General features: G+C 39.3%; 1 protein-coding gene across 3 annotated transcripts; it reads left to right on the top strand.

Annotated features, from left to right (window-relative positions):
• Positions 1 to 7,938: 7,938 nt before the first annotated feature.
• LOC111248483 (uncharacterized) lies at positions 7,939 to 10,380 on the top strand. 3 transcript variants are annotated; one of them, XM_022800957.2, is made up of 3 exons: positions 7,939 to 8,029; positions 8,657 to 8,698; positions 8,806 to 10,380. In XM_022800957.2, the coding sequence occupies exons 2-3, from the start codon at positions 8,696 to 8,698 to the stop codon at positions 9,421 to 9,423; spliced, it is 621 nt and encodes a 206-aa protein (XP_022656692.1). In that variant the 5' UTR covers positions 7,939 to 8,029; positions 8,657 to 8,695; the 3' UTR covers positions 9,424 to 10,380. The 3 variants fall into 3 exon arrangements, with proteins under 3 accessions (XP_022656692.1, XP_022656691.1, XP_022656690.1); XM_022800956.2 differs by lacking the exon at positions 8,657 to 8,698 and having other exon boundaries at positions 7,943 to 8,029; positions 8,809 to 10,380; XM_022800955.2 differs by lacking the exon at positions 8,657 to 8,698 and having other exon boundaries at positions 7,943 to 8,029.
• The last annotated feature ends 3,082 nt before the right edge of the window (positions 10,381 to 13,462 follow it).

Genomic DNA, 13,462 nt, shown 5'->3' with positions numbered 1-13,462 from the left:
ATCTACCACTCAACCAGAACGTATTCCTTACGATAACCGTGCGTGGTGAGCGGTTACGGGCAAATATTGACGATGTGTGTTGTTTACTTGTATGGATATGCAAATAAATGGCTCATTCATTCCATCATCAAGAGCGATACATGGTTAGTTTTTATTTACAGAAACGGCCAATAGACAAGTAAATTCAAGGTTGCCTGGTATTTTATTCGAAATCTGAATAGACCGGCCTTCTTTTTCCCTATCTGATAACGCGCTGCACAAAATAGCCCATAGAATTACCATGTAAGCTTATTCAGGTACTGTGTTGAGAAGAGGCATTGCTAAGAACAATGGACCGAGTTCGAATAGAGACGATCTTGCTAGAAGAAAAATATGAGTAAACGCGTGTATGGACGCGTGTCGTACTGCGTGATAAAATATCGATCACCTACAACGTGTTTGGGTTGGCCTTTTCGCTCACATTATTACTTTGTATTCAAAAATATTTGCAGTTTTTGCAAGAACATGCCAATTATTATTATCAGCATAGAACCTATAACAAATAGAAGTTCTTCCTAGATACATAGTGGTTCATTTGTTGCGTTTATGTATGCTCACTGTGTTACGATACTTAGCCACAGGATAAACAAGGTCGACAGATTAAGCTAGCTCGAGAGAAGTTGACCATTTCAGGCCAATGGTAAAAATCCTCGTCAACTCGTCTGCCCCTAATGTCACTGCCACCGCCGCTCCCGCGATCGAATGGAGTTGAGGACCCGCGCAGTGCACAGCGAGAGTAGCATCTGTTCCCTTTTCGTGTAGTACTCGCCGCGACCTGTTGTTGGCCTAATAACAATACTATGTTGACATGTACTATTATTATTATTAAGGGCGGTGTCATTGTCATTATAAGCTGTTTTGTTATAGTTATCGCTTCAAATTAAATAAATCGAAAGTAAAAAAAAAAAAACTAAAGTAACGAAGCTGGCTACGGTAACGAAAGATTGAACGTGGATCTCTGTGGTCATCAACAGCTTATTATTCAAGCAAAAAAACAGATATCATAGGGACGTCGCCAATAAATTATTATTGATCAAACAATTCGCATCTACAGAAAGTTGCAAGAGTGATAGATCTAAAACTATGCAGATATATTTGTACACACTGAAGATGGTTCTATAAGAGTGCTGATGTTTTGGTATGAATAAAAATATATAGTTTTTGCTTTTTTTTTTTTTTTTTTTTCTATTTCCAAGTTTAGCGACTGCAGGAGCTGGTGAATGTTGCAATTGTATAAACCCCACTGGGCTGAAATTTCGTCCATTCTTGCGTCGAAAGTTCGCTGTGGAAATAACTTTTCTAATAGAGTATTTTTTGCGTCCATTGCGTTGTTCATTCGTTGTAGCAGTTCCATGAATATGGAGTGTGGGCAAGGAAATACCTCAGGCTATAAGAATCTCTTTATCTACTATCCCTACAAGCTTCTTCCAATTACAGATGCTCCATAGGATATATGAAAACTGAAACGAGAAAATGGGGACCATATAACAGATGTGTTACAAATGGCCACTCTACATTTTGACGTAACGTTATTAGATTTGCGTTCGCCATTCATGTACCAGCTGTTACTTTTCTAACGGAACCAATTGTCGTTACAGATTTAGAACCTATCTCGTTTATAGACGATACTTCCCGCTGACAGAATAAGATGACCTAGAAAAGCACGAAAATAGGATGCTGGTTATATAGTAATATGTTCGCAACATAACTAATGGCAATTTCCTAATACTACAATCATGACCCAAGATAACTTAGGAAAAGCTTTTCTTTCTTGTTTACTTTATGCTTTTTTTGCCCAAAATTGATCACGCAGATTCGGTGTAAGCAGTATCACATTTTGAAATAAAATAAAAAACATTACAATAGAGATTTTTTAAAAAAACCTACCATCCGAGAACGATATCGGCGTACTTTGGTTGGTTGTTGCTTGACAGCTACCTTCTTAGAGCTACAACTTTGAAGAACTATTGTGGGAAGATGTGGCGAAGTTACGTGATCTGGGCACGGTCTGGAATAATCAAGACGACTGAAGAACAACCATGTGTTAGGACGAAAGCAATTACTAGCGTGCCTCACCTTTGCGAGGATCAAATGTAGAGGACTGAAATAAGGTGTGCTGGGATGACCGGCCTAACCGCGGGGGAACTAGGGGGGTTTAGCTTATGTAAAGGAAAACAGTTTTCTGAATTCTTTCATTTCTGAATTCATGAAAATTTTCCATGTGTATCTGAAGTTACATTAATCACCGGAGCAAATATGGTTAACTTGATTAGCTTAGAATAATTAAAAAAGTTTATATACAGAGACCTGCACTATACTCGTCATTACTTCTTCATTACTTCGTCATGTACTTGAAACGTAAGGCAACACGACAGGTTGTATGCTAGTTTCAATACGTTGGACCAGTGACTATTTACTTATAAGTTTAGTAAAAGAGCTAAAAACAGTACTAACTAGATCAGATAGATGTTTTACCAAAAGATAAAAAAGGACCTATATAACATTCTATAATTAACTATTTAGGTCTCTAAGAAAACTTTTCTTTTTTGAAAGAACGCACTATTGTATCTAACGGCTGTAACCTTTGGGACGGATTAACAGCGCTATATTTTACTTTTGCTAATATGCCACATCTGAAATGTTGTGTTTCTTAGAATTTGAAAAGATACCGTCTTATGTGGTAGTCTTGCGTGACAACTCTAAATAGTAACCTATTTATATATAAAACAACAGATCTCTGTAAACACGAGCGGACAACAGTTTAAATTTCCAGCTGATTTGTTAGTCTATCAGAAAACGTTTAGCTTCTTATTTATCTTAGTTTTCACAAAACGAGAGTCTTAAGGACTGGCTATTGATTCGCTGACCTTTTAAGAACCGTTAAATTATACTGGAAACTACCTTGATGAATAAAAATAGAAATCTTTTTTCTTTTTAGGTTAGGTCTTTCAAATGAATATTAACTCAGTAAACGGATGGGTATGATCCACAAAATTTTATCACTTAAGCAATTATTAAAAAAAAAAATTTCCGTAGCGCCTTTACTTACGCGAATGGGCATTTGCAATTCTTTGAAGCGTATGCATAAAAATAGGCTTTTTTTTTTTTTGTTTTTTTGTTTTTTTTTTATTGGAAGTTGTGCTAGAATAGCTTATAAATGTCTATTTGAATTGAGAATCACCTTGGACAAGATAAATACGATAGGTTCGAATGCCAGCGGACTTGGCGTGTAGAGGATCGATCGCGGCTAACATGGATTTATTATCACAATTGAGCTATAATATTTTTATCAAAGTCCATAGAAGGAACAGAACACGTAGGAACAAATGTATACAGTTTGGCTCTTCTGTCTATTTATAATCGCTTCTTATCGCACACATTTAGCCTGAAAAATTGTACGGCGACTTAGTAAAAATTGACCAAACTATAACATTGGGAAACTAGTGGAAGGGAGGCGGATAGATGCTGGAAGAGTCAATGCCATCATATTTATTTAACTGGAATTGGAAATATCTAATCTTATATGAATTTGTAATACCTTTACAAAATAAACGAACGGCATTTGGTTATTTATTCATGCTAGTTGGATGCTGAGCCTGAATGTGGAATAAAGTTGAACTTACTGAGAATAATACCATTAGAAACATGGCTTCAATAGAACCGCCAAAATCAAAATGACCCTTCAAGTTTGCAATGACCAGAACTTTTAGAAAATGCTGTCTAGTTCGCTATAAGTGTATTTCTAGTACTTATGCATACACAGATCCAACGGACTGCTTTTTTCATGAAATTCTCTGTAAGCGTGTAGAACACTAAAAATGATCGAAGCTTTGGCATTCGCAGTACTAAAGATAACGCAACTATAGTAGACCTTCCCATTATCCAGGTTGTGGTATACTTGATTCAAATTTGCATACAAGTTAGATTATTATCATAAGTGTGGATGGTTTTACGCTTTAGGTTGAAACGTATTCTTCAAGCGTTTTTAAAAATTAGTAAGTTAATGTTTGTCCCCGTTTTCGAAAAACTTAGATTTGTTCAAGCCTAGCAGATTGTCTTTTTGCTACAATTCTTTTAGATATTAAGCGGTTATTAACAATCTGCTGATTGATTATAACAAAACACTACTCTGGTGTGGGTTGTACTATTGAAAAAAATCGTTGCTCATCGTGTTTCGATAAAGTAAAGTGTATTTTCTTAGTATAATTATTTTGTCTGTTTAGCTTGTAATTGCTGAAAAAGAAAAGAAAGATTTGTTGGTGCATGTTGCAGACCAAATAAGCGTATTTATTCTATCAGCAATTACGAGATATAACGTCCCTTGTGGCACATTATCTAGTCGTATTGCAACTGCCGAGTTGGATTGTCCACTAGAAATACTTGCCAAAGTCAAAAAAAACAAAGAGCAGAAGTTGTGACTCTGACGGTGTATCTAAATTATTAAAAAATTGTGCTCGTTTACTTAGAGCCAGAAACCACTACAATGCTGTCCTTCGTATGTTCAAGGGAAATCAGTTAGTACTACATACTTCACCAAGTGAAATTTCGTGAAGTATATTATCGTCACTAGTATCAGTAAACGATTGTAGGCTAAGAAACTGAACAGAGGAACGTGGAACCCCATGAGCCATCGGTGTACTATCTTGACCACTCCTACATCGTGTCGTGCGCCTCTTTCCTACGAAAGTTCAGTAGGCACCTAAGAAGTAAGCTTTTTAGGTTAAATAATTATCATCTAAATGAATAAATGAGAAACTATTAAAAATTAGGTGAGCAATTGTCAGGCAAACATCAACGGAAAGGTAAATAGCGACCGTAAATATCGATCAGGTAAAAACCAACTGAGTAGGCAGGGAAAAACGGCTGGGTCTTTTTGAACAGTTAAGCGTTATCGATTTTTGACAAATGATCTTTTCTGTTGAACGGTCTTTTTCTCGTCATTATTATTATTATTTTTGTTGTTGTTAATAGGCCGAGAATTATAGGATAGAAAACTCAGCAGTAAAAGTAGCGACAGAAGACAGTAACCGATTTGACCCCTGGAGGTCGTCCATTGTGAGCGTTAATAGAACGTCGCTTCAAAAAGTAGGCGGTCGTTTCTACTGATGATTGCAGAATATGTCTGGGTGAGTGGCCCGAATCTAGAAATGGTGGTCGTGCTTTATGGATATGTCACAATCGACCTACATTAAAAATAATCAATAGAATCGAACTGAATGCTAGGCTTATCGGTATATTCGAAGTTTATATAGCTGTGTGAAGAAAAAGATGTTCGCAAAGTGACGATAATTTATATGCCTTATTTACGTAGATTAAGATCACATGAAGGGGCACAAAGCAATAAAAATTAATCCCTCAATGACATTGTTTTTATTTGACAGTTGAACATGCCAGATCAGCCAGGTCTAGGGCCAGTCAAATTTATTAATAAACTTTTATCATTTCCCAAAGAAGATATTTGTGTATGTCAGAGCGGGTTTGAACCGACGATGCCTAGCTACTTCTGCCAGACAGCACCTAACAATATGCCGGCCTAAACCAGATCACTATGTGTAAATTCATGAAAAACCTATTGTTTCGAGTTTTACGTCCAACCTTCCCACAGACAGCCTCTCTCACTCTCTCCGGTATGAAACCTAACTAATCCTTTTATCAATCTACACCTACTTATCTAACCGATCATTAGTTCTCTGCAGCATTTTGACACGATGACTCCTGGCCAACGTTTCAATTCGATCCGAGAACGATTACCTACTTAACGTATATTCACAAATGTTTGATGCTGCAACGAACTGCAAGCATCAACTGTTACGGCGCGGCTTGTAATACAGCAGTTTGTTCGCTTGCTCCTGCTGTAAAATTAGTTAGGACGTTCCCTTTAAATGCTCTATTTCTCAAGGTCTCTCAGTTTACTCCAGACCCGGAATCCTTCAACTGTACTATAAACCCATGCAATGCTATTACATACTGTTGCGCATCTAGCGCTCGAACGTTACGCTCGAAACAACCATTGTTGATCCGAATTCGCGTTAATATTCAACAATAAAAGTAATAACTGATTGTCTAGGGCAGCTCGGTCTTCATTTACCGCATTCAGCCGTAGGAGTGAATGGATCCTGAGGACGCAGGAGATACAACAGCAGCCTAACCTTAACATTTACCGTTGAGTTAGTGAGGATGAATTAAAGGACCGCTTTCTCATAGAGCACAGGTATGGTATTCGAATTATCAAATTATAACTTTGAAGTAACAACAAAATGATCTTGTCCTGGCTGTACACAATCGGCCTTCTAATCGACACGATAGATGCTAGCCACACATAGTCTAATTGTACGGCTAAAGAGTGTCGTCTACTCTAAACAACCGTTTCTCCACCATATATAATAGAACCGATTTTATGAAATACTTGTGACAAAAAAAGGTGCAGCTTTGTAGCAGAAAATTAAAATGCGAAAACTAATTATCAGGCTTGAATTAACGAGAGGCCGTTCTTCTTTCTATATGTCGTTTAGCTAGAGAAAAATCGAAATACTGGCCAGGATGAGTCATGGAGTATGAAAATAAAGGGTTCATAATTTAGCAAATTGCGTTTGAGTTAGTATAGATAAGAATTTCACATCGATCTAATGTAAGATTACATCATTAGAAGAGTTATGGATGTTCTAGCGTTTACGTATGACACGTCTAGCATTTTATTACCTAAATAACGTAGCATAGTTCAATCCAGAACGAAGCAGTTTTTCAGTGATCGCTTCATATTGAAGTTAATTTTTCAGTAAAAACCAAACGACCAAAAAGCACTTTGTAATCTCCTCATTGGTAAGACCTTCCGACTGGGTCGAAAAAGCTGTCTCTGAAAATAAAAACGAATTGAAGAGGTTAGTTGATTTTATGACGCTTGGGTGCTCGTCTGGGGATGCTTGAGTGTTTTGTAGATGTATATGTCACATCAGGGACAAAAGTAAAGTCAAAACATTGTCATCTTGTACAAGACAAGGTTACTCTGAAGCTGATGGCTCACGATAGAGCCTGGCTTTACCATAGAGACTAAACGGTGAGGACTGCGTTCAGCTGCGGATGAGCCCAACTAAGAACATTGCTTCTGTTGTCGTTGTAAAATGACGATTAAGTCGCAGAAGATTTGCCTACCCTATCGATCATACCTACGTCGCGCCTCTATCCACCAATCAGAAACTGCTCTATCGCAGTAGCTCGTTTTCTATATTTTTTCTTCTTCTTCTTCTTTTTCTTTCTTTTTTTTTTTTTTTTTGAAGAATCATCTTTGTTTGTTGTTGTTGCTGCTGCTGCTGCTGCTGCTACCAACAGCGATGCCACAACGATTGCCGATGCGTGTGCCGGTTTGTGTGGTTCAGTAGTTCAGCGTTTTTGCAAACTTTTACGTGACCTCTTCTTAAGGCTCTGCTCGTGCGCGATGTTGCCCCTGACTGGTAGCTCTGCACGCCCATGACTCCACCGTAGAACGGTAATAGCGCTGTAGTATCAGTAGCAGTATGGGGAGGGGGGACGGGGGAGGGGGATGGGGGGCGTAAGATAAGGCATAGTTGTGTTTTGCCCGAAAGCCATAAGCGAGTGTTATGTTTCAGTGGATGTTTATTGGATGTGAACCGTGTCCGCCGTGACACCACCATTGTCGATTGCAGTTTTGCTTGGGCAGTTAGCACTTACTTGAGATGAGCTGGTATATAAGTGATGAAGGTGTTGAACGATCACTCATTCCGATGAACAACCGATAAGGATAACGTTCTAGTGCTCTTTCCATAGACACCTCCGAGAGAGCAGTTACCTCGGTGTTTGTAGAAAATTATATGTAAGTTCACTGACTAAGTAACTTAAGCCAGCTCCGATTGCATAAAGTGCGTTGGATATAGCCATCGTGTACTTCCAGACTGCGAATACGACAGGGTGTTTAGCTAAGTCAAAAGCCTGAAAGAGAAGAGGATTGATAGCCATGCTGAAGTTCGCCATTATGGTATGTTGTGTTCGTAGAGGTTAAATATGTCTATGCAGAAACTGATTTCGCTATCTCACATATGTTTGTTTTTTGCTACCGAATCGAGTACTGCCTATTAAATGATGACCTAAGGCGTATGTTTGTTACCACGGTGATTATTAGTCAAGGAGGTAACATGTCTGATACTTAATTCTCCGAAATCTCTTAAATCGTCCGAGACCATATCTAAGACGCTTACAGCTGATTATTGTTTGCTTCGATTCTGACGGTCAGGAACTTTAGTAGTCTTGACATTTAGTTCTACAGTATACACACGGCACAGTTGTTTATAATACTGTGCCTTATCCTATTCATAAAAATATTAAAAATTATATAATATGTATGTTTTTTTATATATAATATTTTAAGAATTATTATAATTTGTCGCAGTTTTCTGAATTATTATGAAAGATTTCATTATTATTATTATTATTTATCCATCAAATTTGTACGTCGACAAATTCAATCAGTTCCCAATTTTTGTAAAAGAAAAAATAATTTTTAAGTAATATGATTAATATTATTATTATCCATCTATACAGTATAATATCGTAGGCATTGTATTATATGTTGATGATTATCACAGTTATGATATTTCATTCACAGGAGTAGGCTGAAAATGACTGAAACCCACGGAAATCAGATATGGTATTCGTCCATCAGGCATCGAACAATGGTACATAACATACACAGAAATTCTAATCACCTCTAATACATTTTGTTTGTTTGTGTGTGCGTGTGTTTCTTTCTAACAGCAGTTCACTGTTTACCTTGCTCTTCTTGCGCTTGCTCACCGTTCGTGGGCCCAACCGGCTTATGGCTACAGTGAGTATCCTGAGCATAGTGATTTGGATACAGCGGCTCAAGACCACCATGAAGAGCAGCATCGGGAAGACAACGAAACTCCTATGCCATACTCGTTCCAATACAGCGCCAACGATCCTGAAGGATCCCACTCACATTCGGCCACATCTGACGGAAACACTGTCACAGGCGAATACAGCATTCAGCTGGCTGATGGCCGAATGCGGACCGTCAAGTACACAGCTGACGAGAATGGCTACCGAGCCGAAATCGTAACCAATGAATTAGGCACAGAGTCAAAAAATCCTGCTGATGTAATCATCAAATCATCAGCCCCCACAGGGCCAGATGCTGCGTTAGAGGGCTCACCGGCTGCAGTTGCTGCTCCTGCTCCTGCCCCTGCGCCTGCCGAGGTCGAGGCCACCGAGACCCCCGCTGCTAAAACTGACCCTGATGACGCTTCGGCATCTCAGCTGGATCATGTCTTCGTACAGTCGCCAACTGCCTACAACAGCGAGCGTCAGCAAAGACAAAAGTATCGGTACTACGGAAGCAGATACGCTCAGTAGCTGTGGCCGTAAAATAGTTTTTTCCTGTTGAATCAAGGTTTTCGGTACATACCCGAGAAAGCCTCGTTAGCTTTGTGATCTTTGCTCATGCTTGTTTAGGCTAGAATTAAGCATGCAGGTGAATTTGGTATATAGAGTCCTGTACCTAATGCACCGAAACAATCAGTATCGTCATAGCAAATGCGAATAGGATAAACAAAATCCATCATATTCGAATTCTGGGACCCGTAATGCAGCACCGTATGAGGTAATTATTCTACAAGATATTTCGTATTTAAGATAGTAAAATAAGTTATTCAGACGAAACTCATATTCGAGAACTTCTCCGGCCAGAGTTTGTACGGCGCATTGTGTAGCACAGTATGTGCGACAAACACTTGAACGCCATCATATAAAATGCGTCAATCATTCACCGTTTGTCAGCTTTGTTTGTGTACACCTGCCTATCGTGTCCTTCGACTATTGATGGATATGTATGCGTCTTTGTAAACCGCTCGTTCAAACTATTTTCTGTCCACTCGACATTCGTATGTTATTTTCTCTCTCATCTCGAGAAGATATTGTTTGCAGTGTGCCCTCATCCGCGTCAGCCGAAAAAAAAAACCAAAAAAAAAACTTGATTGTGTTATCGGACCTACTTTTCTAGTTAGTTTGTATAACTTTTGAACAGTTAAAATTTCTACATAGAGATGAAAGTTGTCCGAACTATTCGCATACACAGTGCACTAGATGTAGCACTAATACGTGTAACATTAATCTAATATAATAATTTAAGTTGGTTATTTATAGTAGTGACAATTGTGTGCCGGATTATAGCTGGTACGGGTGGCGATCGAATCGCTCACCGTTACAACTATTCTATATAAGCTTTCAGATGTAATTATGTACGATCGAAAGATGGACGTCCGATTATGTACACTAATAATTCGTTAAATAAACCAACGACAGTCATATCTATTGTGCGATTGTTTCTGTCAACATACGTTCTAAGCAATTTTCCTACTTTGCTACCGGCTCAAAGGTTTAGCTAGAAGCGTTATAATCCAACCTTCGAGTCGTTATTTACTAAATATATTCGATGACACAACTGCCCGGTCGCACCCACGCCTATGGCTACATGTAACGAACCTATACCCATGTTGATGTATAAATACTTAGGAAAATATCTTCATTTCACTAAATAGAATAGAATGCATCCTTGCGTTTGGATTGGATTGGACGTATGTTCTGTGAACGGGTGTCAAGTCGGCCAAACTGTCCTATCGTGTCATATGAATACGATATTTGCCAAGAATCTAATTATGACAGATCTCGTTAGGTCTCCATTTGTCAAACGCTTGACAGCTGCAAGTTCTGCTTGCTAAACGCAGAACTGAGTGAGTTTCTTCCAGTCCTGACTGTTTAGCTTGCATTGTCATCCGAAAGAAGTAAAGCTGATTGAATGCCATTTGCATCAGGAACAAGGCTGGTAGGTAATGCTCTGCTGTCAGGACCGTTTTGGGATAACTGCTATTGAATTATCTGTATTCATACTCGTGTGTAGGCTAGGCACGAAAACATGCGCGTATGTAGTACTAAGAACCGGCGATTTCTTGCCCAGCATAAAGCTGTAACGCTTATGATATTTTGCTTTCATGCAGAAAGCTATCTGTTTGTTTTTCTTATTCAGCAAATATTATCGTTATATTCACCGCTGCCTATCGTGTAAATGGTATACATAACTAGTACCGGACTGAAGGGCGTATTTCTGCTTCGTCGGTAGTATCTGTGGATATCCAGGTATGCTTTTGTCTGTGTGTGGATCGGAACATATAAACTACGATTCCCTGTGCCAATACGTGTGTGCGTACGTGTATATCAACGTATGTCGATGTACCCCCTCCGTTAATAACCGACCGGATTAGAAGGTTACAGACGCTGCCTGTTAAACATGCGCAATTCATTTATTACGTTGGCCATAATCCTTTAACGAGATGGATGCATCTTCTTCACGGGACCTTCACTTGGATGCTGCCTTGACAATTTTTGTTTGCACCGGATCATTTTTGCAAGATACTTGTATTCTTTCTGATTGCCCGGTCGTATTGTACATGGGAAGTACTTGCGGCGCGCTGCTACTGCGATTCTGTTTGCCGGTTGAGGACCGCGTCAGCACGAAAAGTTCGACGACGATAGAACGGCAATACGCAAACGCGGGGCGCAACAAAACAACAATTTGAGCAAGTCTTTACAGGCTCGCGTCCTTGGCCAGTCGGGGGTACCACGGAGGTCGATCATATTCCTTAAGAACACATATCACAGTGAGTCACGGAACATTTACCATCGTTACCGCTGGAAGATGTGCTATAGCTGTCTCATTATCTATCTATTCTATCTCTATTATTTGCCTGAAGCCATAAATAAGAGGTTCATTAGTTTAATCTCTCCTTTTTATACTGACTGTTTTTGTTCAAAATGCATAGGCAAATTAATATATCGATGCTTCAGTCTGATCGCAATTAATGTTCGATAGAGTTGCCTATATATATAACACAGATGCGCTTCGTCTGTTCAAGTAACCCCAAATAAAATCAAAAAGCTTAAATCAGTTTTTCTTCGACTCGGAAAACGCATCAAGTGCTTCGAAGCAAGAGACAAACTGTCAGTCAAAGGCCGTATACGCCTGAAGCCCTTATATGTTCTCCTTCCTATTTGAGGTTTGTGCGTGTTGCCAGATTGCCCGTTGTTGTACCTGCCTACTTCGATTTCCCTTATTTCAGACTTCGATCTTTTATACAGTACTCAGCGTACCTTAGTGCAGATAGTTTTCGGGAAAAAAAAACACTCAGACGTTAGAATAAAGAGCACAAAACCATAATGGTCACTATTGCAGATCTTTGCAATCTTTTACCATCATCGTGCTAGTATAAGGTAAACAGCAACAGAATATAGTGCATATTAAGCACACTGTGTTAAGTAAGTGATCACATCATATCGTGTCATCGTAAACATGCCTCGATTCGCTAAATGCCCTTGTCTTTCATATTAGCGGTCACGCACTTCACTCAAACACAGTCAGGCCGCTACAATAGACGGCATCTTTCAATGCTCAACAACAGCTGAGCTCAGACACTGGTTCCGACACTCCGTTCGGCCCAGAGCCATACCACGACGACCCTGGTTGAATCGTTGGGCCAACGTGTTTCGGCAAAATATCCCACCCACCATACCCACAAGCCACAGAGACAGCTTTCAGGAACGCCGTCAAACGTTCAGACGGATGCATCAATAGCAAATCAAGTGATAGATACGGCAATTGTTGTTTCGTAAGTCCGTTCCCACTCAGCGCGTGTGCGTGTGTTACTACGAGTGTTTGTAGTATTAACGAATGGACCCTTGAAGTGTCAGCTGACATCTTTTCTCGTTATTGCTGGCGCGTCGCAGCGGTCATCGCAATTTATACCCGTATTGCGATTATTCCATTCATTGCTCACTCGCTGAACAGTTCAGTACGGCGGTCGTGGCAATCGGGCCTTTCTAAGCGATAGGCAGAAACGGACAGTTTTGTACCAAATCGAAATATAGCTTCTGTTGCTGCATGACTGATCTGCCTTCCAAGCCAGCCTTTACAAATCTCAAATGATTCATGACCCACATAGCCACATGTATATGCATAGTTGCTTGTATAGGAGTGACGCAAGTAAAAAGGGGACCTTTTGTGATATGCAAACATTCATTTTCACTAGAAATTAAAAAATATGTAAATCATTAGAAGCTATACAGCTCATTTTAATAACTCCGTCTCCGCGGGCTCGTTTTGATTGATAATGGCTATGCATTTTCTACGTAAGGATATGCCGAGCGCAGTTTTATGCAGGCATAGTAGAATAGTATCTGAACATAGATCGCATGTATTTAGCTTTAAAAACTGTGAATTTATTAATCTTCAAGTACTCAGATGAAGCTACAGATTAGTTTTATCCTGTTCGAGGTAAAGCTAAAAAACCTTATCTAGTGTCTGGTCTTGACGTATTCCAGTGAAGTATAGAGTACCTGTCGC

The sequence above is a fragment of the Varroa destructor genome, unplaced genomic scaffold (assembly GCF_002443255.2).
Source record: "Varroa destructor unplaced genomic scaffold, Vdes_3.0 BEIS01000003.1, whole genome shotgun sequence".
Taxonomy (NCBI): domain Eukaryota; kingdom Metazoa; phylum Arthropoda; class Arachnida; order Mesostigmata; family Varroidae; genus Varroa; species Varroa destructor.
Note: the sequence above shows the minus strand (reverse complement) of the source record. Positions and strands in the feature narration are given on the sequence as shown.